At 56.4% G+C, this 27,439-nt stretch overlaps 11 protein-coding genes across 11 annotated transcripts; 3 read left to right on the forward strand and 8 right to left on the reverse strand.

Annotated features, from left to right (window-relative positions):
- Window positions 1-1,288: 1,288 nt before the first annotated feature.
- On the forward strand, window positions 1,289-1,731 carry DICSQDRAFT_54466 (fungal hydrophobin; the record flags this gene model as incomplete). Its single annotated transcript, XM_007363365.1, has 3 exons — window positions 1,289-1,414; window positions 1,472-1,630; window positions 1,690-1,731. The coding sequence occupies 3 exons, from the start codon at window positions 1,289-1,291 to the stop codon at window positions 1,729-1,731; spliced, it is 327 nt and encodes a 108-aa protein (XP_007363427.1).
- A 1,261-nt stretch (window positions 1,732-2,992) lies between these two features.
- DICSQDRAFT_134315 (uncharacterized protein) lies at window positions 2,993-4,446 on the forward strand. Its single transcript, XM_007363366.1, has 2 exons — window positions 2,993-3,598; window positions 3,667-4,446. The coding sequence occupies exon 1, from the start codon at window positions 3,090-3,092 to the stop codon at window positions 3,531-3,533; it is 444 nt and encodes a 147-aa protein (XP_007363428.1). The 5' UTR covers window positions 2,993-3,089; the 3' UTR covers window positions 3,534-3,598; window positions 3,667-4,446.
- A 427-nt stretch (window positions 4,447-4,873) lies between these two features.
- Window positions 4,874-5,231, reverse strand: DICSQDRAFT_21075 (uncharacterized protein; the record flags this gene model as incomplete). Its single annotated transcript, XM_007363367.2, has 3 exons — window positions 4,874-4,915; window positions 4,971-5,129; window positions 5,190-5,231. Coding segments are annotated over 3 exons (243 nt in total), but the record flags the coding sequence as incomplete, so codon positions are not given.
- A 3,318-nt stretch (window positions 5,232-8,549) lies between these two features.
- On the reverse strand, window positions 8,550-9,533 carry DICSQDRAFT_101665 (N-terminal nucleophile aminohydrolase). Its single transcript, XM_007363368.1, has 5 exons — window positions 9,515-9,533; window positions 9,340-9,459; window positions 9,209-9,273; window positions 8,757-9,146; window positions 8,550-8,682 (listed from the first exon to the last, which is right to left on the reverse strand). The coding sequence occupies exons 1-5, from the start codon at window positions 9,515-9,517 to the stop codon at window positions 8,634-8,636; spliced, it is 627 nt and encodes a 208-aa protein (XP_007363430.1). The 5' UTR covers window positions 9,518-9,533; the 3' UTR covers window positions 8,550-8,633.
- A 361-nt stretch (window positions 9,534-9,894) lies between these two features.
- On the reverse strand, window positions 9,895-10,504 carry DICSQDRAFT_82029 (uncharacterized protein). Its single transcript, XM_007363369.1, has 3 exons — window positions 10,332-10,504; window positions 10,133-10,270; window positions 9,895-10,074 (listed from the first exon to the last, which is right to left on the reverse strand). Exons 1-3 carry the CDS (start codon window positions 10,446-10,448, stop codon window positions 10,027-10,029), a joined length of 303 nt encoding a protein of 100 aa, XP_007363431.1. The 5' UTR covers window positions 10,449-10,504; the 3' UTR covers window positions 9,895-10,026.
- Window positions 10,505-10,795: 291 nt separating this feature from the next.
- Window positions 10,796-12,067, reverse strand: DICSQDRAFT_178980 (calmodulin). Its single transcript, XM_007363370.1, has 8 exons — window positions 11,973-12,067; window positions 11,890-11,896; window positions 11,816-11,827; window positions 11,701-11,733; window positions 11,218-11,490; window positions 11,057-11,137; window positions 10,984-10,994; window positions 10,796-10,928 (listed from the first exon to the last, which is right to left on the reverse strand). The coding sequence occupies exons 1-8, from the start codon at window positions 11,985-11,987 to the stop codon at window positions 10,911-10,913; spliced, it is 450 nt and encodes a 149-aa protein (XP_007363432.1). The 5' UTR covers window positions 11,988-12,067; the 3' UTR covers window positions 10,796-10,910.
- Window positions 12,068-13,062: 995 nt separating this feature from the next.
- DICSQDRAFT_25777 (WH1-domain-containing protein) lies at window positions 13,063-13,956 on the reverse strand (the record flags this gene model as incomplete). The annotated part of the gene is made up of 3 exons (XM_007363371.1): window positions 13,063-13,454; window positions 13,504-13,588; window positions 13,654-13,956. Coding segments are annotated over 3 exons (780 nt in total), but the record flags the coding sequence as incomplete, so codon positions are not given.
- A 518-nt stretch (window positions 13,957-14,474) lies between these two features.
- Window positions 14,475-15,509, reverse strand: DICSQDRAFT_54452 (AhpC-TSA-domain-containing protein; the record flags this gene model as incomplete). The annotated part of the gene is made up of 5 exons (XM_007363372.1): window positions 14,475-14,517; window positions 14,579-14,733; window positions 14,795-14,916; window positions 14,984-15,147; window positions 15,277-15,509. 5 exons carry the CDS (start codon window positions 15,507-15,509, stop codon window positions 14,475-14,477), a joined length of 717 nt encoding a protein of 238 aa, XP_007363434.1.
- A 729-nt stretch (window positions 15,510-16,238) lies between these two features.
- On the reverse strand, window positions 16,239-19,912 carry DICSQDRAFT_145200 (RNI-like protein; the record flags this gene model as incomplete). The annotated part of the gene is made up of 10 exons (XM_007363373.1): window positions 16,239-16,574; window positions 16,634-16,742; window positions 16,793-17,593; window positions 17,647-17,903; window positions 17,953-18,021; window positions 18,083-18,828; window positions 18,879-19,035; window positions 19,087-19,206; window positions 19,265-19,408; window positions 19,466-19,912. 10 exons carry the CDS (start codon window positions 19,910-19,912, stop codon window positions 16,239-16,241), a joined length of 3,186 nt encoding a protein of 1,061 aa, XP_007363435.1.
- A 1,332-nt stretch (window positions 19,913-21,244) lies between these two features.
- On the reverse strand, window positions 21,245-22,322 carry DICSQDRAFT_101677 (uncharacterized protein; the record flags this gene model as incomplete). The annotated part of the gene is made up of 3 exons (XM_007363374.1): window positions 22,034-22,322; window positions 21,409-21,969; window positions 21,245-21,359 (listed from the first exon to the last, which is right to left on the reverse strand). Exons 1-3 carry the CDS (start codon window positions 22,111-22,113, stop codon window positions 21,245-21,247), a joined length of 756 nt encoding a protein of 251 aa, XP_007363436.1. The 5' UTR covers window positions 22,114-22,322.
- A 3,085-nt stretch (window positions 22,323-25,407) lies between these two features.
- On the forward strand, window positions 25,408-27,009 carry DICSQDRAFT_101682 (transaldolase). Its single transcript, XM_007363375.1, has 5 exons — window positions 25,408-25,684; window positions 25,764-25,927; window positions 26,017-26,331; window positions 26,392-26,535; window positions 26,597-27,009. Exons 1-5 carry the CDS (start codon window positions 25,615-25,617, stop codon window positions 26,882-26,884), a joined length of 981 nt encoding a protein of 326 aa, XP_007363437.1. The 5' UTR covers window positions 25,408-25,614; the 3' UTR covers window positions 26,885-27,009.
- Window positions 27,010-27,439: the final 430 nt, after the last annotated feature.

Raw genomic sequence — 27,439 nt, forward strand, 5'->3', positions numbered from 1 at the left:
AGTTTCAAGATGTGGAGTAGTCGTCAATTCAATCGCCTGACCAGCCGTACTTAGCTTGAGTTTAAGGCACAAGAGGGGCTTGTGCAGGTCATATGGGTCCTGTGAGACGACCATTCAGACGAGCCAATGTGTTCGTTGAGAACGATGTGTGACGCCGCGTGTCACGGACGAGCAACCAACTTCTAAGTCAACCCGTGAACGGAAAGGCGCCCGATGGCACAACAAACGGTCGCCGAGGAAGCCTCGCGGAAGAGCCCGACAACTGCTGTTTCGTCTTGCTTCCGATGATCCTCTTGTACCATAATGTCTTCCTTGTCCCCTCGCACGACACACGTTTTCGGACCATTTAAACGATATGCTCTCTCCGTTGGCAGTTACTCCACGATCGCATGCTAGGCGGCGTGAATGCGGACATTGATCCCAAGCATTGAGAGGTGGTCTTCTGGCACACTATACACTCTCTACAGCAAGGTCTCGCTATTCAATTGTGATGCCTCAGCAACGCGGAGATTCGGCGGCGTCGCCATTCCGTAAGTGATCGAAAGCTTTTGCTCTTCGAAGCGCAGGTATCCGGGCATGAAGTCATCAGGTAAGGTGGTATGTGCCGGACGTGCTGCCTTGTGTCTTGGCTCCGCGCGTTCACCTGTATGCTGGAGAGATATGGCGCAAATGTATCGTAACTTTCTCCGTCGCCGATGCAGCCTGCGGGTGCGGAGCTAAGTAAAAGTCCACTGAACCGAGACCTCTTGGCGGTGCGTCATGCGTTGTTACCTTTCTCCCCTGTTCAAATCATAGTTTCTGATAGTTTCTGTGTCTAGATCAACGATATCGCACGCATTGTGCTCCTAGGCGCGTGTCAGCCCAAGACGTCAAGATGCTGTCCGCCCTCGCTACCCCGTCGGTTCTCATCCGCAGAACTATCTCCCCCGAGAGTCCAGTCATCTGTGCCAGACTGCGTTTATTGATTGTCGTTCGTCATACTTCGCCCCCAGGGCTCTTCGCACCTTCTCATTGGCTCCCATCCCATCCTCAGAGGCCCCTTCAAGGAGCCGATGCTGAATACGCATCGTCATGCTCGACGCAGGTCCGAGCGCGCGGCACACACCCAACGAGACATATAAGAGCCACCTGCTTCCCAACACCTATCTGCAGCTCGAACCCGCCTTTCAAGCAGTTCACAGCTACTCCTTACAGCACTCTCAACCGCAATAGCCTTCCAGTCGAGATGTTTTCGCGCGCCGTTACCTTCTTCTACATCCTCCTTTCCCTCACTATCCTTGCGGCCGCCATGCCCGGAGGTTCTCCCCCGGCGTCCCCCACCAAGACTGTCACGTTCACCGCCCCCGCGGCGAGCTCTACCAGCGCGGGCTCCTGCTCTACTGGCGCCATTCAGTGCTGCCACTCCGTGCAGAGCGTACGCATGAGATTGCAGAACTGCTTTCCCCATTACTGACTTCTGATGCAATGACAGGCAAGCGACCCCGCCGCATCGCTCCTTCTTGGCCTGCTCGGCATCGTCGTCCAAGGTGTGGACGTCCTTGTGGGTCTCACCTGCTCTCCCATCACCGTCATCGGTGTCGGCGGCGGCGAGTGCTCGGCCACGGCTGTGTGCTGCCAGGACAACAGCCATGTCAGTATCGTTTCCTGATATCTCGGCACCTAACGACCTACTCACTGCTCTCTCTGTAGGGCGGCCTCATCTCCGTCGGCTGTCTCCCCATCAGCCTCTAAGGACGCAGCGCCTCCCGCAACCCTAGGCGCCGCGCGTTCGGCGCGTCGGGGTTGGAGTCCGGCTGCTCGCACAACAGAATCGGCATATGACAGTGTATTGATGTAGTTTGTAACTGCGCGAGTCCGAACGAGTAGGAGTCAGTCGTACGAGGAGCTCGAGCAATCATGAATGACTTTGGCTCGAGTTGGCGAATGCGTGAGTCTCGCGAGGTCGTCTATACTACCTACCTTGTCAGGTAAACTCCCGCCGTCATGCGAAGCTGTGCTCGGCGTGGTGTGCATCCAGTATCGGCAAGCGTCTGTGTCTGTGTTGACAGTTCGGCGCAACTAAGCTCAGCCACTAAGCCTAAGGCAGTCTAACACGACGGGCAGCGCTCACACGACGGGCATTGGCCAATCCCCTGGACCCAAACCGGGACAGAGAAATGGCCTGGGAATGTCTCCGGTCCTGTTTGGGACCGCAGCATTGGCCAATGCCCGTCGTGTCAGAATACCTTCGCGTGAAACGGATGTCTGTTTGCGAGACAGTCCTAACTTGTCCCTTTGCCGACGCGGGTCGAAGGGCGCTAAAGGGTCGGCAATGAGGAAGTTGTACTCGCCCAGAGGTTCTGCAGCCCTTTCAGAAAAAACGATGTGAGGCGGTGCCCGTCGCGTAATTATAAGCTAAGTACCAGCCCTAGGCTGCCGAATTAGCGAGAAGTCATTTCCTGATTTGGAAGCCCGATTATCTCGTGGGATCATCGTCCCAGCCGAGTACTTGCGAGCTACTCTTCGCATGGTTGTGCACCTTGAACAAGAGCATCCATCGCCTTGCATCCGCTGAAGCCAACGCACGGTTGCGAGAATATTGCTGCCACTCACCGTACCTGACGGGCATGCTATGCCACAGTTGTGCTCTAGTACGTGGCCGCGCGACGGCAGCAGAAGGCGCGTGACGTCGCGACGCACACAACGCCGCGACCACCAACCTCGTGTGAGCCATCGCTGCTGCATCTTCTCATCCGACAAACGCGCACACTTACTTCGATCCTGCCAGCCTACGGGGCCCGTTAGCCTCCCCGCATCATCGAGGCCGCTATGCCGCCGCACGCACACATGCTCACCAGGAAAGCCGCACGCAACGAGGACCGCACCGAGTCCCTCCCCACGCCAAGCGGGCCGCGCGTACTTTCCAGCTACGAACGCTGCGGCCGTCCCATGCATATCTCCGTGTATGTCGCCAAAACACCTCCAGACGTCCAGAGATCCCGGTAAGTCGGTGCGCCTGACATACCTCGCCGTGATACACGTCACGGCCGCGGCCGACCCCCGCTCCCTATGATCAGACGGACGTGCGGGCCACACCGCCCTCGGCGGACATGCCTCCGACCTCCGACGGGCAGCTGGTGAGCAAGAGCCGAGCAATGGTTGTCCAGACCCGTGTGGATACTACAATAGAACATGCATGTTCTATTGTATACGGCCCGACCCGTAGGTCTCGGACGGGCCCAGGAAAGCCCATACACCACACGGCAGGGAACCAGTTGTTTTCGATCCTCGAAAAGGCGGTGAGAAGGGGACGCGTTAGTTCCCCCTTCCTCGCCATAATCGGGCAACTTTTTGCGCCGTTACAGCGATTACTACCGGAAGAATTTCCCACGACTTTCGGCGTGGCGAAAACAATATCTGCTGCAAATATTGCTTTCCGACCATCGAGAAGTGGTCGTGTTGTTTACGATAATGGCGACTTTCTCCCTATTCTATACGTCATTGGATTTCCGAGGCCATATATCAACGGGGGAAGTGCCCTAGAAGGCAAATAGTCATTTTGCTCGGATGGCCAAAAGGGGTTGGCGCTGCACGAAATAGGTGGAAAGTTGCCATGATGGTAAATGCTATGACCGCTTTTCGACAGTCGAGAAGCTCTGAGAATGGACATTGATCTCGCCATGTCAGCACTCACGGGAACCTGATGAGGCAGTGTACCATTTATCAGCCCGAAAACTTGTCCAATAGTGGCGAGGAAGGTAAACTATTGCGTCCCCTTTCTTCTGCCTTTCCGAGGGTCGAAAACATTCGGTTCCCTACCGTGCCACCGTCGTATGAACGGCTGTACCACATGCTTGGAAACCACGAATCAGCTCTCCGGGTCGAACAAGCACGGGCGGTTCAGAGCTAGTACTCTCTGCTCTCGTGTTTACTCCGTCAATCGGCAGCTCTACTTATCAAAGATGCTCCCCTGCGCGGTACATGTCTCGTTCATACTCTTCCTCCCGATCCTAGCTGATCACTCTGTCGAGTCTGAGCGTCGGAACCAGTCTCTGGCTCTGACTTAGGTTACTAACAACTTCAAATCGCCCAGAGTAGACTCCGATCGCATGTGCGGCACTCTGACGATTGCTGCTCCATCATCAGGCGAACCTGTCATCATCTATATTCCTGTGATATTGGAAGACGTTCTCAAATATCGTCGGAAGGACCATTCAGTCGGGGGCTCTGCTATTCTTGCGATGCAGGCGAAGGCAGCAGTGTGGTGCTGACAGTACTACGTCCCCGCGCGGACTTGTTCGATAGCCTGCAGAGGAAGCCGAGGGAAGGCAAGGCAATATTGGACTTCTCTTCCTACCGGTTCGGGAACCTAGCAAGGCACGCGGCCCCGGTTCTGTACGTCGAGCCACCGACCTGACTTTTCCAGGCTGACTGCGGGTCCGCTACATAGTATGGACGAGACGGGGATTGTCGAGTCGAGCACGCATGACGAGTTGCTGGGAAAGAAGGGCGAGTACGCGCGGCTTTGCAACCCGCATCGTGTATGTTAATCTGGAAGGGTAGGCTGCAAGGGCCCAATGTGTAGATTGTCCAATAATCACGTCGATCTCGGTTATGATGCATGGATGATCTCATATGACTTGTCGTTGCGGTACAGGACGCGCGCCCGTCCCTCGCGTTGGCACACCCTAGGGCTTATATGTAAGACAGATTAGACGTTGTCGCCCCTCCCTACCGTCGAGTGTCGTACGCGAGCAAACGTGGAAAGTTCAAGAACACGATGCTTGCTGTCTGCGTTGATACTCGGCAGCAAAGGACGGAAAGGTATCACAGGACAAGCTACGCCGACTGTAGAACCACAAGCTACTCTTTTGGGGTTCCTGCTGTTTACCCATCACAAAAAGATAGGGACGCAGCCTATGTTCACAAGTCCTCCCTGAAGGATATGCTTGAGCGTACAAACATCATGGCGAAGCATGAAAACTCCTTACATAGGAGTGGTTGTCGCAACAGACGGGAGTTTGTGCACAGGTGGAACCGTCCACGGAGCCAGTATTGATCGGGCTGCAGTTGATGGCGAGGAGGTCTCCGGTAGACTCGAGCGCAAGCCCGAGCAGCGTGATGATGGCGCTGCCCGTGGGCGAGTTCGTCTGCAAGTCTGAGGGTCAGGCTTCTATTGTCTCAAGTCAAGCGACGTGCGCGAGTATCACCTCAGTGGTGTCTTCGCAGCACTGGATGGGACCGGTGTTGCAGTCGTACGGGTCTCCACGAGTGACGAAGGCGGCGGCAAGAGAAGACGCTGCGAGGACAGCAGAAAAGACAGCGTAGAGATGCATGACCATTAATGTGGACGGCGGTGACAGCCTGACGGGGCAAGAGCCAATGAGCGTAGTAAGAAGCGGCGCGCGACGAACTGGAGGAGCTGGCGGACTCGGCGCAACACCTCCGGCGTTTTATGCAGCGGTGTGTGGACCCCTATGCTGCTCAGCCAGCACAGCGGCGTTGACTCACTCGCGGCAGCCAGAGGAGTGCTTCCCGATCCGTGGAGTTGTCTTTCAGTTCTGCACTGGGCTCGTAGAACCCGCCTGCGTCCTAATCCGGCAAGGCCGCGTCCCGACCGAGTAGGAGTGCGACATGTGAGGGTGTATGGTGGAATGAATGAACACGATCGGGCAGGGAAGGTGTAGCTCGCCTCAAAGTCAACGACGGGCGACGGGCAGTGGCGTTGCGGATCGACAGAGAGCAGTCAGCGATACTTGGGAACGCGTTTCTTCACAGAAGGCTCCTACCTGAATGTCACGGAGAGGCTACAACAGATGGCCTGTTCGGAGCAAACCCGGCTGTGGGCCTGCCGAGGCCCCAAGTGAAGCGAGGGGACCTGGACAGAAGCGTCTCAGGCCCTGGACATCAGTGGGTCACATCGACGCGTCTTCACGCAACTAGATTTCGGTTCACTTACTATCATATGCGGTGTGCGTGTCGAGCAATATTCTATCCGACGTCCTGTCATGTCTGCGGCGTGCGCTCAGAAGCCCCCCAGACGTCCTAGTACCAACGCCTGCCAACGAAGCCGTGTCTGTCAGGAAACGCGCGGGGGATCTCCTTGAGGTTCGTAGGTTTCACGACTGCTCAGAAGCGAAGTATCAGACACAGGCTTGCGCCGCATGGATGGGACCCCGGTGAGGAGTCATTCCCTCTCATCCTGTGATGTCTGCAGCTTCGGGCTCCCATCTCGGGATAGCGCCGGGACGGGTCTCCGACGACCACGGCGAGAACCTGATAAACCGGAGAGCTCTCAACCTCCCCGTAGCGGGGAAGGCATGCGGGGCACAGCATGCCGCAGACTCTGGCAGCCCGATGGCATGTCCGCTGCTGACCGTGGTTCGGAGTCGACGCTTATGGGGCGGCATGAGCGGGCAGTGTGAGTCCAGGAGGCTGCTGATCAGAACGCAGAACCCTGCACAAACCGAGTCTATCGGGCGATCCAGCACATTCCCTCATACAGAACTGTGAGGCGTACTCTTTGACCTGACGTGATAGTTCCGAGGGACGAGCTGAAAGTAGAAGTGGGAATCAGCAATGAGAATAACTGCCTCATGTGGAGGAAGCGTACTGGAGAGCGACAGATGTGCGTCTACAGCGCAACAAAGTTTCAACAGCTAGCATGCTGCGGCCGCACATCGTTGACACTGTGGGCGGCATCTGGCACGATGAAGACGTCGTGCGGGTGAAGGGGCGGATTTCATAGCGCGAAGAAGGCTCTATGATCAGCTGTGCAAACGAACACCTCGCTGCCCGACCACGAAGAAAGAAGGCATGCGAAGTGAGTTGAAACGGGACCTGGGCATTGGAGCCTTCAGCAACCATTCCAGGGTGGACGTCGGAACTGCTCCCCACCAACAACAGACCGGGATTCTGTGCGCCATATCGGTTGCAGACAGAGAGTCTCATTATATTATAGGACGGGAAAACAACCAGCAAGGAGGCAGAAGCACGCGTCGCCTGCACGTCTTCCAAATGGGAGATTCGCAGGGCCTTCTCGCCAGTTCCTGGATCGGAATCGAGCAGCCCCGCCATGATCGCTCGTGCGCTCACCGTACAACGTCAACTCCGATGACCGTTGCAATATATCTCCGGAGGACGCCGTGCACGGGTCAACGCGGCCCCTGCCACCGTAGATGCCACCGTAGACCTGACAAGCACAAGGCTAAGGTGCCCCTGCTTAGTCGTGTGCACAAAAGGCAGCCGTTCCGATATATTGCAAGCGCCTCGCGCCCAAGGCGTCTCTGGCCAACCTTGAGGAGAAACAGAAGGGGTCAGCAAACCCCCGCGACGGGTCATCTTTACGAATGGCCGACCATGGGACTGATGGCATACCCGTGACAGTGCCCGGTGGAAGGGGCTTGGCGGACGACTGCCATGGGTAGCATAGAACCGTCCTCGGCACAAGAGTGACCCATGACTGCCACCAGCAACGCGGACGTTGAGATGTTAAAGAAGAGTTCGATAGAGTTGGGTTTCCCTCGGACAATTGGCATGATAGTCTGTCAACAAGTCTTCAGTCCGAACACGACGCGTCAGTAGTATTACGGGTCTGTTTTGCACCTGCGAAGAGGCGATGTCCCGTCGGCAGACAGGCGAATTGGTACAGATCCCCACGGACGACCGCACCGGCCAAGGTCGCGGGCGTGACTAGGGACGAAAGCGTCGCTTCGCTGAGGACCGCCCGACGAGGCCAGCAAGCGACGCCTGGAGTCACACGAAGACCTGCTCAGAGTCCCGTCAGCGTCCTATAAGGCCTATCGACTCCACAAAGTAGACCTGCCTCACCGGCCGTACTGAAACCAAAGTGCCAACGTGCTCCCTCACTTTGTCGCTGTCCTCCCGGTCGTCGCCGCCCTTGCTGTTGACAACGAGCCTACAGCCACTGCCACCATAACCGCGCCCGGCCCCCTGAAGGGCACGACCTCATGTACAATGACGACGTTTAGTGCTAGAACGGGCTTCATACATACGCTTTTGACGTCATTTGAACATATGCGGCTTGCGTAGCTGACGCTTCCCGCTGCGGTAGGCGATCCCGTCACCTCCGATTATTCGGTGTCCTTAGCTTTGTCATTGTCGTTCGGGGCGTCGACGTCGTGTTCGGGCTCACTTCCTCGCTCCACAACGTCCTCAGCCTCCAGACCGGCAAGCGATCCGAGCAGGCAGTAAGCTGCAACGACAACGGCTTCGTCAGTGTCTACCCTCTTGTGAGTTCAAATATCGGCCATACCATCGATGCTGTGTCGGCAATTTGAATTTACGGCATCTGGCCGTTTGTACGCCTATAAGTTTCCATAGCTTACTGTATATCTGCTCAGTGCGAGAGAGTGCTTGGCCATTATGGATCTGCATGCATTCTGACACCCCCCATTCCACCCCATCTGTAGATAGCTCATAGAAGCTCTGGCAAGGGATTTCCACGAGCCCTGCCTGGGATTGTATCAGTGGTCCTCTTCCGTACAGTTCAAAATAGGCGAACCAGTCACTTCGACGGTCAGAAGCCTTCTTGAGCCACAAATCCCCTGCGCATCAATGCGCTCATCGCGCCTATGTGCATAGCTTGCAATCGAAAGCGAGAATGGACATGATGTGACGATACATGATACGAACTAGTCCATACGACCCTTGAGCGTGCGCTTGATAACCTTGTCTTTCGTCCTGAGGACCCATTGTCAGTACTCCATTCCCACCGCAGCAATCGCAGAGCCCGAAGCCGAGGTAGAGCCACTCACAGAACGTACACCTCCGCCCCCCAACCCGAGTACGCGTCCCGGTCGACCGCGTTCAGCAGCGTCTGCGAGATCGTCTCGAACAAGTCCTCCGGCTCCAGGTCCGGCTCCCACAGGCCCTCCGCCACACCGAACAGCTTGGTGCTCGCGGTGCCCGCGACGACGAAGTCCTTCGCAAAGTTCAGGCAGCCGATGAGGTCCGTCGCGGCGATGTACGGCTTGTAGCTGCCGTCGTGCGTCTTCTGAAGCCCGGCCATGACGGGCTCGATGAACCAGGGGCCGAAGCGGCGCTCGTAGAGGGTGGAGGAGACGAGGTGGGCGAAGGTCTCGGGCTCGATCTCGCGTTCCTCCTTGATGGTGAACATGTTTACACGGTAGCGGAACGTCTCCTTCCTGTGGAGGGGTTCATTCGTTGATCAGGGAGCACTTGGAAGACGAATAGCAAGATGACGAACAATGTTGTTACATCTGTCGCAAGTCCGGGAAGACCCAAGAATATTCGGTTGGTCATGGGGAAGATCTAGTGAACGCAAGATATTTGCAGGAGTGAGTCGTCCGAGTCATACACAGGACTGAAGAAGCGCACCTTCTGAAAGTTGGAGGAGATGCCCAGCGCCTGATTTCCTAGTCGCAGATCGGAGGCAATGGCGACACAGTCCTTCCCCACCATGGCGATCACGGAGCCACCGTTATATTCCATAATCGACTGCGATGGAAGCCCTTCAGTGAATGCTCTTGAGTCAGTCCCTCAGCTTACTGACCATGTTGGGCGGGTGTTACGTGGGTAAGAGCTGGGGAAGTGGGCGGAAAGGAGGAAAGGATGGAAAGGAACGCGTAAGTGAGGCTGCTCGAATGCTTCCTCCATGGACGCGTACGCCGAACGCGTCAGTCGGTCACGCCTCGTCACGCTCGTTACGCGTCCCATTGACGGCTGTCGCGCCGGCCACCCGGACGCTCGAAATCTCGCCTCCCGCTTCCCCACCTTGCAGACGATGGTTTACTGCGTGGGTCGGAGATATCGTACCAATATCTCTTTCGATTCATATCGATCGCAAATGCGACCTGCATTCTGCTACTGCTCAGTTATCACTCAGCTTCCCGCGCGACAACTTCGACTAGTATGTCTGATCCATCGTAGTACCTCAATGCATAAGTAGGCACTCTCCTATGACCAAGTGCGATCCGATGCGATTCCTCCGAGATTTACTCCTACAAACTACATGCAATGCATTCGCTGCTACTGATGTGCCCCAAACAGAGACATATTCGCTCCTCAATCCTTGTTGAGCTCCGCCTGGCGAGCCCTCAACTGCTCTCTGCTCTGAAACATGAGCTCTGTCAGCAAGAAGACAATAGCACCTGGGCGAAATGCCAACTACCTGGGGCGGCGGGAGATTGTTCGCGATGTGCGCGGGTGGGATGTAAGGATCCCGCGCATGAAATGCGCCGTACTCGGGGTTGCTGTTCAGGCCACCTCCGGGCTGAGGGGGCTCAAGATCGCGAGGATCGTTCGTTTTCTGTAGACGTGTCCGTATGAGATAATCTATTGACTAGTGATGAACAAGGCGAATTGCTTACAGCAGGGTGGGGCTGGATGCTGTAGGTGGGCTGACTGCCCTGGGTTGGGGCAGAATCAGAGTTGGTATTGCCCTTGCCGGTGGTCTTCTGCTTAATTTTGTTGACGACGGAGGACATGGTGTTTGTACGGTGGAGTAGATAGGTATGTGGTACGAGGTATCTGAGGGTGAGAGTTCTGAGATTGGTGAGGCAAGCCACCGTGGAGAGGAGCCTCTTATATGGCTCAGCCGCAGCCGCAGCGCAGCCCCTCGGCCGGGGGATGACGATCGAATGGGGCCAGCTGGAGGAGTGGCTGTGGCTGCGCGGGGTCTTTGTCATGACGTCTTCGCTCCTGCAGTCGGTATGTAGTGGCCGGTACTGCCACTTCAACAAGACCGTCTCGCTGACTCCATTGATCTCATGGGACTGCGGCTCGCCATAGAACAACCTCCAAGCTCGATAACGAGCATGGCGCACGCATCAATGGGTCAATAACGATAATGTTTAGACAAGCCGGTTTGGAATTCGTATACAGGCTGCTCAGGGAATAGATACCGTACAAGCGACGTGATAGAAAGTACAACGGGCACAACCGTTTGTTTACTTCGACAGCATCATCTGCAGGCCCAGAAGTCAGATCTAAAGCGGAGCAACGCGATAATATAGCCCATACCTTCACGAACTCTGGAAACGACTAGTCAGACACCGGCAATCGACTTCGACAGATGAGATGAGAAGCGACTCACCCTCGTAGTTGATCTGACCGTCGCCATCAACGTCAGCTTCACGAATCATCTCGTCAACCTCGTGGTCAGAGAGCTTCTCCCCTGTCGACCCCAAGCGAAGACAGTCGCAATCAGTCAGCCGATGTCCCAAAAGACGGACAGAATACAGAATGCATGCGCACCGAGGTTGGTCATGACATGCCGGAGTTCCGCCGCGGAGATGTAGCCGTTGCCGTCCTTGTCGAAGACCTTGAACGCCTCCTTGATCTCCTCCTCGGAGTCCGTGTCGCGCATCTTGCGGGCCATCATCGTCAGGAACTCAGGGAAGTCGATCGTGCCGTTCCCGTCCGCGTCGACCTCGTTGATCATGTCCTGCAGCTCAGCCTCGGTCGGGTTCTGCCCGAGGGAGCGCATGACCGTCCCGAGCTCCTTCGTCGTGATCGTGCCATCGCCATCTGTGTGCGCACACAGGGCAGGTCGTCAGTCAGCGTCCGATACCTGGAGTAGAGCGTCCGAGGAGCATGACGTCGGGTTGCGGGAAGCGGAGCGTAAATAGGTCCAGATACGAGATTATGTGGGAATGTGGATAACGGGCAAAGGGTTGTTGGCAGAGGAAAGATGACGAGCGTTGCTAGGTCTGGTGACTGATGGACGCGCGCACTCACCCTTGTCGAAGAGGGAGAACGCCTCCTTGAACTCTAGAGGGGGGCATCCCGAGGGTCAGTACCGTGCTCGTGTGTCCGGGCGTGCATGCAGCCCAGCAGTGGACGATCTGCATACCAGAGATCTGCTCTATGAGAAGGAGTCAGCAAACGCCGCTCTTGGGGACTCTCACGAGGATAAGGATCACTCACCCTCAGACTGTACGTCGTCGCACAAACGCGAATGTCCCGTTAGTGGTCCTTCCGCCGATCGCGCAGACGTTGTATCGACTCACCAGTTGATCGGCCATGATGGATATAGGGCGTAAAGGAAAGAATGCGGTGGATTGGAGGAAGAGTTCGGGTTATGAGGTGCAGGGGACGACGGCGGTGCTTAAAGAGCGTACAGGATGCAATCCATGGTCCCAACGATCTCTCGGCAATCGCCAGGCCGCTCCAGCGCCTGCACCGGTTGGGTCTTATCTCCCTTCAGCCACAACGCTGTGTGGTACACGAAGGCATGCATTGCATTCGCGCTATATGGAGACCCAGAAGTATCCACTTCGGTCCTATGGGCACTGCAAGGAACGCGATCCAGTGTAAAGCGAGAATACTTATAAGTACGATACAAACGTGCCCGCAAGCGCCTTTCCAGATTCCGGGGCAATGTGGAAAGCAACGAAACGGGCATTACTAGTCCCATTCATCCTCGTCTTCATCGTCCTCATCGTCATCGCTATCCCTCATCCTCTTGTTACGATCCAGAAGCGCTGCCGCGAGCGCAGCGGTAAGATCCCCGCCTCCGCCTCCACCACCAGACGCCGCCGGCTCTTCAGGCGGAGGCGGAGATCGCGCCGGGGGCGGCGAGGTGGTATCGCGTCTCTTGAGAATATGAGTGCCGGCACCGCGAATAGACTCCAACAGAGCGTCACGTCCAGGCGGAGACGCCGGCAAATCCGCTAAAGCACTTGGTCCTCCCCCTGCAGGAGGTGGAGGCGGCGGTGGAGGTGGGGGGGCACCTCCCCCAGTAGGAGGCGGAGGTGGGGGCGGAGGTGGGGGCGGAGCCCCGCCACCCACAGGAGGTGGGGGTGGTGGGGGTGGTGGGGTAGGGGGAGGTGGCGCGCCTCCTGAGGCAGAAGGCGGTGGTGGTGGCGGAGGCGGAGGCGGAGGCGGAGGCGGCACTGCACCGCCTGCACGACCAGGAGGAGGCGGGGGTGGGGGAGGTGCAGCAGAGGGCCGCGCGGGTGGGGCTGGAGGTGGGGGCGGTCCACTCTTCGGACGAGCAGGGGGCGCAGGAGGCGGTACCGGAGCAGCGCGAACAGGAGGTGCGGGGGGCGGCGACGGCTGTCGGGGCGCGGGTGGCGGAACGCTGCGAGGCGGAGGGCGGGATGGAGGCGCAGGCGGAGGCGAAGGGGGCGACGGCTCCGGGGCGTGGGCTGTGCGTCGAGGAGCAGGTGGTGGAGGCGGCTTCTTCTTCGCAGAGCCGGGAGCAGCGGCATTCTTTGCCTCTGATTTCTGCGCGTCACGCACGAAGTCCTTTATGAAGTCCATGTTCTGCTCTAGCACTTCGCGAGACACGCCTTGCCCTTCGAGGTTCGATAAGAATGCCTCCCATGAAGGATCCACGTTTGTGGAAGTGAACCCCTTCTCCGAGTCGTAGCCCATGTGCGCAACATGCTTGAATGAACCCGCGGTGGGGCCGGAGATCATCGACTTGTCGATTTTGCCCTTGCCCGGTTTCGACCCCTTCTTCTTGGTCGTACCAGACTTAGATTTGACTGATACTCGTGATCAGGGACAGAAGTGGTAGAAGCAGGGGGTCCATACCTGTCCCACTCTTTCTCGTCGTCACCTTCTTGTAAAACGTTTTGGCCTCGCTCTCATCGGAGAACACGATACCTATCATGCATTCCTTTCGTGATCCATGCACATCAGTACGCGAGCATGCTGCATCAATGAATACTGCGCGCCACTCACGTCTCCAGCGAAAGAATGGAAGAACGGCCTATCCTGAAAGTACTCGAACCCCTCATAGAGCTCATGTTCCCAGATGATACCGCGTGTGCCGGTGAGATCCACGAGCTTGAGGTTGTACACGCCCTGCTGGTCCCTCACGAAGGCAAGCGCACCCTGGAGCCCAGTATACGACCACTCATTAGGGTTCGGGTGAGCGTAATATATGCGAGCGAGCGCCGCTGTGAGGATCTTGTTGGCCGGGGAATTAACGGCAGCCTTGACTTTCGTCTTCTCATCGTTGGATAGCGTTGATTGAGCAGGCATGGCGTAAGGGGCGATATGAAGGGTAGTGAGATGTGTAAGGGGAAGCTCTGGTATAAGGAGCGCATAAGGAGCGCAGACGGACTGCGCTCCTTGTCACTGCACAGGACCAAGTTGCAGATGTCAGACCCGCAGCAGTGACGCGCGGATGGGAAACGCCTGTGATAACTTAAATAACCTCTCGGGCATCTTATCTCAAAATCCCTTTTCGCCGCCCTTCACCTCTTCGTACCAGCTCGAGCTGGTTCACTCCCTCAAACGGCGGAAGAACGATAGCAGGCTGTCTCAAATGCATTCAGACTTGTCTGGACAGGTGCACTACAGTGAGGGCGACCGTATGCAGCGATGCGCCGAGTGGGACTTCGCTTGCAGACCCATGCGTGTGATATGCAAGAAAGCACGTTCTAGAATACACATACACAGCGAAAGCGAGAGAGCCAGCCAGACAGCGACAGCGACAGCGGTTGTGCAGCACCAGTGGTACATAGGACTGATAGCGAATCACAGCAAAGTGAATGCAGTCATGAGCTTAGGCTTTTGACGAACTCCAAGGCGAGCTTGGGGCTTTTCATCCACAGTTCCATCAGCGACTTTGAGCCCTATGATGTTGGATGAGCGAACGTACCTGTCGGCGGGCTTCACAGGAATCTTCTTATCGAGTAGCTTGCCGCCCTTTTCAAAGATGAAGTGACTCCGCTTCGTCTTGCCTCCCTCCCCCGCGCCCAGAGCGGTGATGAGCACGCGCTTCGGGTCAGACAGTAATGGATAAGGCAGGTTTTTCTATACGGTGGCACCTCTCTCAAAAAAACAGGTACAAGAGGGAGCCCAATGACCAGCTGACCTTGGTCTGCCACTTTGTTTGAGCAGCAGGCTTGTCCGCGCTCAAGCAGTACACGTCGAAGCCCGACGACGTGAAGTCAGGGTATATATCGCGGAATCCGCAAGCCTGTTGTGTGCAACCAGCTGGATAGCATTTGCGAGGCATGTGGGATTAAATCACCAGTATGCCCTCCTCAAGTGGTTAACGTACGGGTATCAGCCTTAGGCACCAGGAAGACCACGATGCCCTTCTCAGCGGCCAGAGTGGCCACGTCCACGTCTTCATCCTTCTCGTTTTTCAGCGTGTAAGAAGGCAAGACGTCCCCGATATCAATGGGCTGGAGAGCCGTATTTTCTTGAATGTGCCCCAGAGCACTGTCAGCAGGAGGCGTTTGCGTAGTACACACGAGAAAATCACCTTCCGGCGCATCCTCACCGCCCTCTTCCTCGGCAGGCTTCTCAGCCTTGCTCTGCAATCCATGAACACGTTAACACATCTTCCACCCTCTCAAAAAGCCCCAGAAGTGTGAGATCAGCTGCAAACTCACCTTCTTTACGGCGGGCGCGTCCTCCCCGCCCTCGTCGTCCTCAGCATGGGCGGTCCTTTTCTTCGTCTTCGGCGCCGCAGCCTTCTTCGCCGGCTTCTCGACAGGCTCCAGCTTGGGCTGGGCAGAGATCCGCGAGGACCTCCTCGCGGGCTCAACTGTCTCCGTGGATGCCTTCGCGCGCGGGGCCATTCCGTCGGACTTGGGTGGAGACGGTCGTGGTGGTGCGAAAGAAAGCTGGGGGGTGCCTGGGTATCGTCTAAATGGCCCAACGGCCTCGGTAGTCCCCCGTTGATTACATACCGGCCATGGTTAGCGTGCTTCGCGCCTTGCGCCGTTACCTGGACCCCGTGAACATCTGCTGACGCCATGTGGCTGATAACTCGTGTGTCTGGCACAGGCGCATCGAGATTGTATGTCGGGTAGATGAAGGGAGTCTCAGTGAAGCCGAGGCGCGAGTATCGTGCCACAGCCAACTTCTTGAGGTTCTCGTCTACTACCCGTGTTATTCTATCTCTCAAGCTGCCCTAATGGCAGCACCGTCGATCACACCGTGTACTTCTGTTGTGTACGTACGATTTCTTCGAGGGAAAGAACGTTGGTATTCCACGATAGCGAGCTATATATTAATAACTACAATCTGCAGGTACAACAGGCACGGCGGAGTAGACAACACATCGACGCCGGGGCTGCTGCAGGAAGCAGACATGGTAATCTATGGTAGGATGTAGAGATCGCATCATGTGAGACATATGCAAATGTGTCCGGAAAGATGCTGGGGAATCTTGAGTCCTCGCGTATCCAACAGTGTAGGTGCGTGAATGTTCATGTGGACTAGCGAGCACGTGTCAACACAATCCAATGTCCTATCAGACCGCGTCAGCTTCCGAAAGCTCTGCTCAAAGTTGACAGTCCTCACCTTCACGTAGTTGGTTCAGGAGCCTCCTGGATGGAGCTAGATATGGAACTGGTAGATGACCTGCGACCGAGAAGAGGCAGCTTTGCTGCTGATGGCGAGATTGGGCTTGCCGTGACGGAACCAGGCAGACTGCGTGCGTTGTCAACAGGCGACACGACGCTCTGGCCGTCTATCGAGGGCGTCGACGATGACGAGCGCGAACGACGGATGTACGGCCGCGGTGGAGGCTTCTTCGGTTCCTCAAGTGGTGAGATGGGCTTGTCGAGAGGCGGAGGAACCTCGGCACCGTATTCGTCCACCATTCGAGGAGGTGGCCGTTCCACCATAGCCTCCAGCAGCTGTGTGCAATCGTTGTCATGAGCGTCACCCCGAAGGTCGACGATTCGATCAAGCGCACCTCCTTCCTGAGTTCCTCACTATCGTACTCGCCTTCCATATCTTCAGTCGTTAGGAGTACAGCTCCTTTTCTGAAGACCTCCCCCTCCTCTTCTACCAGCCTCCTCGAGCTGCCAAAGTGGTGAGCAAGCACGCTCAAGGTGAACTTAGTGATGCTTACAGGTCCGTCGGAGACACAAGTTCCTCAGGATCCGCCGTCAGTGGGGGCGTCCCCCCCTCTTCGTCGTCCGACTCCGTGATCAAGAACGTTGGACTAAGGACGCTTTCCACCGGCTCCGGTTCTGGCTCGGCTCTACGCTTACCCTTGTCGAGACGCGGTGTGATAGGCTCGTCATCAGACGGCGGCTCGAGCTCCTGTGCACTCGAGGCGCTTCCCTCTGGTGTGTGACCGGTATGGCCGTTGCCCACAGCGTCGCCGTTGCTAGGCTGAATCTCGACTCCCTGAAGCTTGAGGCCTTCAGGCTTGGGCTCCAGTCGGCCGAGGAGATTCATCAGCTCGTCGTTCAATGTGAGCAAGGACTCGAGTCGAGCGGAATCCGTCGTCCTCTCAATCGCGGACACGATGGACCTCATCATCTCCCGAGTCGTCTGCAGTAGCTCGGCATCAGGGCCTTCGATCGACAACAGAGGCGCGGACGACGACGAAGACGATGGTGTACGGGCGAGTAGGTCTTCGAGCTCGGTCTTCCGCGTACGAGCCTGAAGCACAAGGTCGGCCTCGGTCTGTTCCGTGGGAGGGGAAGGGATGTCAGTCGGGTCCCGGGAACTGAGGAGGGAAGAGGTGTCAATCTGCCCCTCAACCTTTTTCTTGTCGTCCTCGCGAATGGATTTCGCCAGCTCGCTCTGCTCGAGCATACCCCAGACGCCCTTGGCCTCGCCTCTCCCCCCCGTCCCAGCTTGAGAGGCCTTCTCAGCCTCCTCAGTGTTCCGTACGCACGACTCGAGGATGTCGCGACACATTCTGGCCTTTGCTATCAGTATTGCCCAGGGCGTCAATATCGCTGCACTGCTCACCTGGCCATTCCTTCGTCTCCTGGAGGTATGTTCAGATCCAAGCACCGCATCACGTGGTTGGCCCTAAGGCCTGAGCTCAGAGCCATAACACCCGCGAGGTCCAGGTTGTTCATCGTGAGGTCCAAATGCAGCAATGAAGCAGACTCCGGCAAGAACTCTGCCAACGCGATGGCACCTGCGGACGTCATTGACGTTGAGGAAAGGAATAATCGCTTGAGCGCGTTGTTGAGAGTGAACGCTGTTCTGAGGGATTGGATCTGGGAAAAGTTATGAGAAACGAAGAGGAATATCGTCCGTGCAACTCACCCCCTCCAAGCCCGGGCCACAACAAGGGTTCTTACTCAAATCTAGCGTCTCCAAGCAAGAATTGTATTTCTATACGAAAGGACCGCATGAGCTCGGACGGATGAAATAGCGGGGTGTGAAATTGACGCACCAACGCCTCAGCAACCGCAACAAGACCCTGAACATCGAGTTTGTTCTCGCTCAGATTGAGCACCTTGAGGGTCCGATTGCGCTTCAAAACTTGAGCAATGTAAGTGATGCCGGTTCTGATGTCATTGCCCTTCAGGTCAAGCGTTTGCAGCGCGCCAAGCCTCGGCAGATTGTCCAAAGCTCGGACTTGCTCGAGAAGTGCTGCGCTTGGTCCATGTTTCAGTGGAGCCTCAAGCGTCCGCCCGTTAGTACTCGCCGGATGCGATGGTGGCGGAGGCACCGGATGCCGCGCGATGACACCACCCTGGGCAGAAGATGCGATGATGGGTATTGGCTTTCCGGAGGGCGATAAAGGGTTCGTGTTGCCGGGAGTAGGCACGGCGGCGGCGGCTCCGCGTCGGGCTCGAGGTATATATGGAGTGTACGTGGTTTGTGGGGCAGTCGCCGGATGTCGAGGTGGAGGCAAGATGGGGCCAGGCTTGGGAGGTGCGGCGGGCGTTCCGTTGGGGATTGTTAGCCCAGGGAGCGAGCGCGTCTGAGTTGTTGGTGTCGGCGGAGGAGAGTTGAACGGAGAGAAGCTGGATGTAGATGTCGCTGGTGAGGGCGGAGTTGAACCATTTTCATTCGTAGAGGGAAACCGATCGGGATAGTCCTTGATCATAAGAGCGATTGCGACGGCACCTGTCGCACTAATACGGTTGTGTCGTAGGGAGATGTTTCGCAGAGACGACTTTCGCACGGAATGCGCTGGGCGGGGGATTTAGTAGACGCGAAATTCCCGTTAGGAACAAACTCACCCAGCGCATCCAGTGCTTGCGGTTTGAGTTGACAGTCATCCAGACGTAATGAAACCAGACCAGGAGTAGGCGCTTCCGGCAGCGCCGCGGCGATATACTCGATGGACTTCTTGTCCAATGCATTCTGTGATAGATCCAAGAATTGCAAAGTCTTGGCCTGCACGCAGGATGAGCTGAAATGATGCATGAGGACCGGTACATTGCGCACCTTGGTGACATATGCGCCAATAAGTCGGAATGCAGGCGCCTTCAGTCGTCTATTCGAAGAGACAGACAAGAAGGTGAGCGTGCCAGGAATGAGCAACGAGTGGAGGATTGGTTTCAGAATCTATGGTACAACACCGTCAAGGCAAGCTGCGCCAGACGGATCACAAGCATTCACTCACGATGTCGTCCAAGTCGCATTCCTTGAATACCAACTTGCGTAGCCCCCATTCGATGGTGAACACGTCAGACAACACCGACGCGACGCCAAGGTTGAGTTGAATGCCCGAGAAGTCGATTGTGCGTGGGTGTGTGCTAGCAGCGCGCTGAGGAATGATGCACGGTGGTTAGGTGACGCTGTAGCAGGACGTACAGATACATACTTTGAATGCCGCGGAGATAGCAGGGTCGGGTGCCTCTTCCCGACCGACGCAGCACTCCCGGTAGAACGCTTCCACCTTCTCCATAGTCCACCAATCGTCGCCCTGGGACGAGTCGGTGGAGATGCTGTTCCCTCGAACGATACGTTTTCTCCGTTCAAGTTCACGTTCCTCAATGGACTTCTTCTCCTCCTTGAGCGTCGGAGTTGACGGAGGGTTCGCCGCCAGGATGGGGTAAACCGTTGTCATCTCGGGAAGTATGAAATGTGCCCGTTTCAGTGTGCTGGTCTCATCGTTGGTCGCGGAGGGCTGTTGGGTCTGAGTCGGGAGGAGCTTGGAGAGTCGCGCGAGGGAAAAGAACGACTGTTGGGGAGGCGGAGGGCGCTTCAAGATCGACTTGCCAGGGGTCGGAATAGTCACTGCGGAGGACGACGCTGATGGCGACAACATAGCTGCATCTCAGACGATGAAGGGCGACGTGCTGGGGGTCGAGAACGATGAGGCGAGCGACGACCGATTGGCGGAAAGAGTGATCTGACCCGCCATACTGATTTGATCAAGCTCATTACTCTAGTAAGTGGGGCAATTTAGCTAGGGCTTAGTCCAGATAACAAACTATCAAGGGCAATCAAAAATACAATTAATAGGAAGTCTATCCGGGGCTAACAGTGTGATTCAGACCCATTTTTACGGACCGTATCACCCAATTAGACGATTCATGTGAACTGAATCCACGTGGTGCGGCTTCTTCCAGGTACATTCAGGCTTCCCGATCCATGCAGCTCGACTCAACGCCACACGTCGATGATGGTCCTCTTTCACCGGCATGCAACCTGGTGAGTGCAGTAGGCGTCGTATCTTGCACACGACATCCCGTTAATGATGCGGTATTCTACAGAACTGATCGTGCTTTGCGTTGTGATGTGAATCAGCAGCGCGCCCTGCGCGCACATTTCCTGTGCAATCTATTTGTCTTGTCTCTTGGGAGCTCAACCTATCTCTGCGGGAATGGATACTGTGACTATGGTATCCTGTACATACAGAATGTTATAATATGCTCATAGACAAAGTAGCAGCAGATGAACTTACTTTGTTGCACTGGGAGCCTTGCATCACCACGACTGACTATGCCGGGGCTCCTAGCTTCATAGCTTCCGTCTCTGGCCCATGAATGGCGCAAATGAGGCTGTTCCGAGCACGCGCATGACCCTGAAGACATGCGTTGCCTCGTTTGGTGCACACAGGCTCGTCAAGGCCAGTGAAGCTATGTGCCAGGGGCGTCATCAACTGAGTTCCTGCTGGTGGCTGCCCTTTGGGCCATCCTCGCTGCCGGTCCATCGGGATTGTCCACATTCCTAGGTCCACTTGCCATGATCATACCCGACTCCAATTGCAGCCCCAAGTCATGGTGTACCCAAGTAACACCGGACGTCCGGAAACCGGTGGTCTACTCCCCGACCCATAAAGCCAATGTCGAGTCCGCCCCCGGCTACTCCGGCATTCTAGCGCGACTATCTAAATAGATGATGATATCGCACCACCGCTTAGCCCATCCCTTGTTCTGTAGAACACTCGTGGTGTATGGTCGTCCGGTGCTGCAGCGTGGTCCGATGCATCACGGAGAAGATAGACTGAAATACGTCATTACATAGAATACTTGTTCAAATGATATCAATAGCGAAGGAGACCGGGGTCTCGTGGTCCTGCCACGACGGTGAGGGTAGTAAACAACGACAGCGGTAAGATACGGATACATACGACTAAGATGAGCAGTACAAGAGATTAGAAGACATCCATAAATTCGCGGCAGCGAGTGTACAACCTCGCCCATCGACCTCCGTTCCATTCCCGTATCCGGGCCCAACAGTCGTGTGGAGACACTTTTTCGACCCATATCCTATCGAGAAGTGAGCTCAGCCCCCTGTTGCTATAGTCCAACCACTCACAGAACGGAGCATAGGGCAAAATCGCCATAGGAAACATCGCGGCCCATCGCCACAGCGCCGTTGCCATCCGACGTGTTTTTGTCGAGTATTCCAGCTAGGAAGTCGAATTGTTCTCTGACGGCATTCCACGCCTGCTCGCGTTGAGGACCAACCATGGCGGTCGGCGGAGGAGTGGGTGCCGCTCCGCGGCTGAAATGCGCCTGGGTGCGCTCGGGGAGACGCTGATGGGTGAGGGGAACGAGAATAGGAAGGAGGGGCTTGACGAAGACGTCCTGAATGTAGTGGACGAATAGCGCTTGCAGGGCCCGAGAGCCCTCTGGGAACACCGGTCTCGCAGGGTACGCCGTCTCGAGGTAATCAGCGATTGTGTTGGGGTTTGAGAGCACGACCGGCGCGCTCATGGACCGCAGGGGGTCGATAATTACGGGTAGTGTGTAGACCGGACGTCCGTCCGACCTGTACGACGTTGGTTGCGCCCCTATCATACGCAAAGTTGCCTCGATTTCCGATAATTCAATCCATACTGTACGATACGGGAGACGTTTGTAGTTGAGGATGAACCTGAGGTGAGAATAGCCGTTGGTGTCAGCATGCACAGATGGGACGTTGCGCTGAGATGGCTCACCGTATGCGCCAAATATTAGGGGCCCAGGGCTGTGGAATAGTAGAGTGTATATCGTATAGAGTAATCACAGACTGAGACATTGCGATGTGCGGATGGCAGCATTGTCGCCCACCCTGCCCAGTTATATCATGCAGGAGACAGCTCCGCGCGCAGTAGCGCGGGTGTGTCAAGCACGAACGGTCGAGACGAAGACTGATTGCGGCGCGACGTCGCTTTCTCCGGAAGAAGTGCTACAAAGCGAGGGGATCAGGACTCGCTGCGGGGTCAGAGGCTCCGGACGATGTCTACGGTTCGTGGGCAAGTCCGGAGATGGCCTCCACGATACGTCAGTAGCCTCCGTATCTCAGCAACAAGGACAGAACACAGAATGTATCTCAGTATATGGTTCCGAGATGGTCTCGAGCCTAAGATACTCTTCTAGATCCAGGGACAGCCTTCCTAGATCCGAACAGGAAGGCTCGAAACGTTACTAGTCGAGCCGCAAGTGTCCCAGGATGGAGAGGTCGCACAGCCTCTGCCACGTATGCTCGACACAAAAGCCTGGATATGTCGTTGGAATTCAAGGCGGCCGACGCGAAAAGACAGCTGAAAACGATTGAATGGCAGAGAATGGTTAAGCGGGCCGTCAAAGAGCACAGCTCGTGCCGAAGTGGGACACTTGTCTGCCAGGTCACACTCTCCCACGCCCCTCATTAGTCTATGTACCGCCTCCACACAGGTTCGTTTTCCAGACTGCAGCTGGAGACACGGTAAGTGCTGATAGAATTTCTCTATGCATGTCTTCTGACTGCCTCATAAGCTATGTAGCATGTTTAGGAGGACGTGCCTCGACAGAGGCCACTCTTTCCTGGACGAACATCGTCGGACTTTACGACAGTGCGAAAGCCAAAAGTGAACCTTCGCCGGGGACCCTCTTTCCCCTCGAGAAAAAATGCCCCAGTGGACCCTAAGCCTCCGGCGGTACGCTTCCGGGCGCATCTCCGATGAACGCTGGCCGGAGCAGAACAAAACGGGACGTGTGCGCCGGCAGACACTCGGTCCATTGGCTTCCGGGGCTGTCCCTATCACCTATCACTTCTTTGGAGCCCGCTGAAGTCTCTCTTGATTGATCTCTCTGAATCGGACATGTGCTGCATCCGTACCTGAGCCTCAAGACAACTCTGTCGTTCTTCTTCTGCAACGTTATCGCACACGTCAGACCCGATCTACAGGGGTAGACAGAAATACGAAGGTGTCCGCTTCTTGGCTCGCGGCTTCTGTGGACTAAGGCGTCTGCGCTACAAGGCTGCGGTCGTGACACGCCCGAGTCATCTCTGCAGACATTGCAAGCAACATGACTTCTATGTCTTCCGAGCAGCTTCCGCGGCTACATAGCCCGACCGTCCTCGAGGCCTACTTCCCCCTCGTCAGAATAGGTCATTGGGCGCGGTGCCTTTCCATTGGTCCGCAACCAGGGCACTCAACATGTGAGTTCCGCGAGTCTTCACTCATTTCGGTCATCACCGGAGCCCTTGTTCTACGGTGATCGTTGTCGTCACGGCGAAAACCACAAGTTTTCTCCGGTACTCCTTGTTTCAGTATCACTGGTGTCCAGAGACCACTCAATCTATAACGTAGAGGGTACGTCCATCAGCCAAATGTCTAATTTTTCTACAGTGACATTGACCTGCGTCAGCACAGCGTCGACGCCCGGAAGCCTCAAGGCGCACCAAGGGGCTCCGGGCGGTGGGGAAGACCCTTGATCTAATCGTGACGTCCTGGGCAGCATGCTCACCACTCGCGTGTGTATGCCTTAGCGAGCTATCGACGCTGAGGACGAGTGTCTTCTTGACCGGATACGGCATGACAACACGGACATACCGCTCTAGAAAGTTAATGAACAATCCACGCGCCCAGACCCATATGGAGCCTGTGGTCGTTGCTGTGTTCGATAGGAAGCTCGCGGACCGAAAGCACCAATACGTAGTGATTACCTCCTGGGCGCCGTCTGCTATCATCGGGCGGAGCTTCGGTCAGGACGCAACATCACAACGCCCGACGTCGCTCGCTTCGATTTCTTCGAGTTGCAGGGCGATACTCTCTGTGGCCCCTAATTCAAGGACAAGAAAGCGAGTGCCATGATTGTAACGAACAGAAGCTCAAAGCAGTTCTGGGTTGCTAGGTGTACTAACAGGCCGGGACATCACGCTGTTTCAAGAAGTATCGCTCGAATTCGTATCTTGACACTCCATTCTGGTTGTCGCTGGCGTCTGACTAATGTGGTCCCATATCACTAGCCACTCTTCACGCCATCCAGGACGCTCCACTTTACTACACCCGAGGCCGTTAGCGTGTTGGGGACGACTCTGCCACACGAGAGGGGCGCAATCCTTTCGCAAAATCGATAGGGTGCTTTGAAGGACCGAGCCGACTCACTGCCGCATACTGATGCCAGGTTCCCCGACACCTTATCCCGCTAGTACAAATCCCGAGGTCCCGCAATGATCCCCTTCAAATCTGCACCGCCGTCGGTCGTCCCGGTGGTACTCACCATCTTCAGCTTAACCTTCGATGCTGCCGGATCAATGGACCGCCTTGCATGTCGGACCCCACGGATCGTAGATTCTGTGGGCTGACCGCAGCTCCAACTCTATCTCAGCGAGGTATGCTGATATCTTGCGCCGTAACCACTGGCATATTGATTCTTCATTTCAGGGGGGTTCAGATCGTAATGTTCGACGTGCTTCTCCGAATATCCGACGCACAGTTTCTCACTTCACTACAGATTCCGAAACACCTCCACGAACGTCTGCGTATGTGGGCCCATTCTTCATGACTACGCGCTGCATATATCCGCTGTGCGGTCCCGTGCAGCCATAGGATGCCTAATATACCCGAGAGCCCCGGGTCCTACGCGCAGGCATATGGGAGGATACATATGAGGCTCTCCGTCGGGACGCGCACGTTTGTCACTTTGCACACGTCCTAGCGCGGCGTCTGTGGTGTCATGCGCGGTTTTTGTACAGGATGAGTAGTGCTGTCAGGTGCGGGGTACAAAATAGGTATGTCTTTCAGCGCGTCGTGTCCGGCATCTCACACCCGCCGTCCGCGCGAACGCCGTGCAGCCCCCGATGGCAGTCGATCCCATGGTTCCCTTGCCGGACGGTTTCCAGCTGCCAGTACGGAGGAGAGCCTGTTGTGCCCTTTCTCAGCTTGCTTTGTGAGGGCGTACCTGCTTCGTGTGTCCCACTCCCGTGCGCCGTAACTTTCCCCAGCGAGCCGAGAGAGCTTGGCGGTCGGAGCACGGCGCTGCAAGTCGACTGCCTCACAACTGTCCATGTAATCCATGCTTCGCACTTCATTATCTTGCCGGATGGATTAACTTTGGCCGCCAGCGGGGTATGTGCCGACGGAGACACCACGGCCGACGTCAGAGGGGGCGCATTGGCGGCGCCGCGCGAGCCGGGCCGGAGCTGGCAGCGAGAGACGCCGGATCGCGATGAGATCACGTCCAAGCTCACTCAGCCCACGAGTGGGAGCATACTTGAACGCGACACTCTGCACCTTTCTTGCGTAGCAACCACCACCATCTCCATATCATCATGACCACCTCCCTCGACGCTCTCAAGCAGACTGGCACTGTCGTCGTCTCCGACTCTGGCGACTTCCAGTGTGAGTGTCGCCTCCGCTTTCGCGCGCTTAGATTATAATTCGTTGGGGAGCGTAACTGACTGGTGCGCGCATCGGGCAGCTATCGATGTTTACAAGCCCCAGGATGCGACGACCAACCCATCGCTCATCCTTGCTGCGGCAAACAATGCTAAGTACCAGAGCCTGATCGATGCCGCCGTCCAGGCCGGCAAACACAAGGGTGGCAGCATCGATGACCAGGCAAACGCTGCTCTTGACCGCCTCGTGAGTATCCTGCTCTTGGGCCTAGCCATATAGTTGGCACCGCTCCCCTTCGTGTGTATCGCTAACGGGGGCTCGTGCTGTCTATGTAGCTCGTCGAGTTCGGCAAGGAGATCCTGAAGATTATCCCCGGCCGTGTCTCGACCGAGGTCGATGCCCGCTTGTCGTTCGACAAGGAAGCGACCAAGAAGAAGGCTAAGGAGCTGATCGCGCTCTACGAGTCCGTCGGCGTCAAGAAGGAGCGCATTCTGATCAAGATCGCTTCGACCTGGGAGGGCATCCAGGCCGCGCGCGAGCTCGAGCGCGACGACGGCATCCACACTAACCTCACCCTCCTCTTCGGCTTCGCGCAAGCTGTTGCGGCCGCAGAGGCCGGTGTCACCCTCATCTCGCCCTTCGTCGGCCGCGTGCGTATCCATGCTACCATCACCAGGCGGGACTGCGGCTGAGATGTTTGGGGCGTACAGATCCTCGACTGGTACAAGAAGAACAAGCCGGGCAAGGACTACGTTGGCGATGAGGACCCCGGTGTGCAGTCTGTGAAGACGATCTACAACTACTACAAGCAGCACGGGTACAAGACTATCGTCATGGGTGCTTCTTTCCGTAACGTGCGTACATCCATTTGTCCGCCTCTCACTCCGACCGCTTTGCTGATTTGTTCGACTACAGGTTGGCGAGATCAAGGCTCTCGCTGGTGTTGACTTCCTGACTATCTCCCCTAAACTCCTCGAGGAGCTTAAGAACGACACTTCTCCGGTGCCCAAGAAGCTTGACTCCCAGAGCGCCGCGCAGGGCCAGCCCATCCCCAAGGTCTCGTACGTGGACAACGAGCCTGAGTTCCGCTGGGCACTCGCCGAGGACGAGATGGCGACAGACAAGCTTCACGAGGGTATCCGCCAGTTTGCAAAGGACGGCGAAACCCTTAAGAAGCTGCTCCGCGAGAAGCTCTCTGCATGAAGGATTCGCGCTGGCTGTTTTTTGGAAGGGAGGATGAAGTTCGATAGCCGCAGTTTGTACCCCATGTAAAACGTAGCCTTGGCCAATAGACTGTAACGTGCCTCGTCGATAGATCTCTTGATGATGGATGCAAGGAGGCGTTGAGACCAAGTAAGTAACCGAACTGGCGGTCCGTGCGAGGTCTTCTAGTGCCTTTGATAGAAGGAGAGTATCCCTGAAGATGTCTTGACATTGTAGTTGCCCAATCTGACTGCCGAGGAGTAGGCCATTAGCCTGCTGTGAGAGTGCAATCCGAGTGGCACCGAGGTCCGAGGCCTTTGTATATGGGCGTTTGTCGTGCAGGAATGATTACGCTCTTCGAATTGGCAACCGGTGCAGACGACGCCGAGGCATCCGCATCCCAAACGTCAATCTCATCCCAAAACTCGACGAAACATGCTCCCGGCGGCCGCTCGTCCGTTCCTCTCCTCTCGGCCAGCACGGTGGCTTGTACCCCTCGTTGAGAGTGTGAGCACCCCGCATCCGACGTACTAAACGGTCAGTCTACGTACGTCA

Source organism: Dichomitus squalens, assembly GCF_000275845.1.
Source record: "Dichomitus squalens LYAD-421 SS1 unplaced genomic scaffold DICSQscaffold_6, whole genome shotgun sequence".
Taxonomy (NCBI): Eukaryota; Fungi; Basidiomycota; class Agaricomycetes; order Polyporales; family Polyporaceae; genus Dichomitus; species Dichomitus squalens.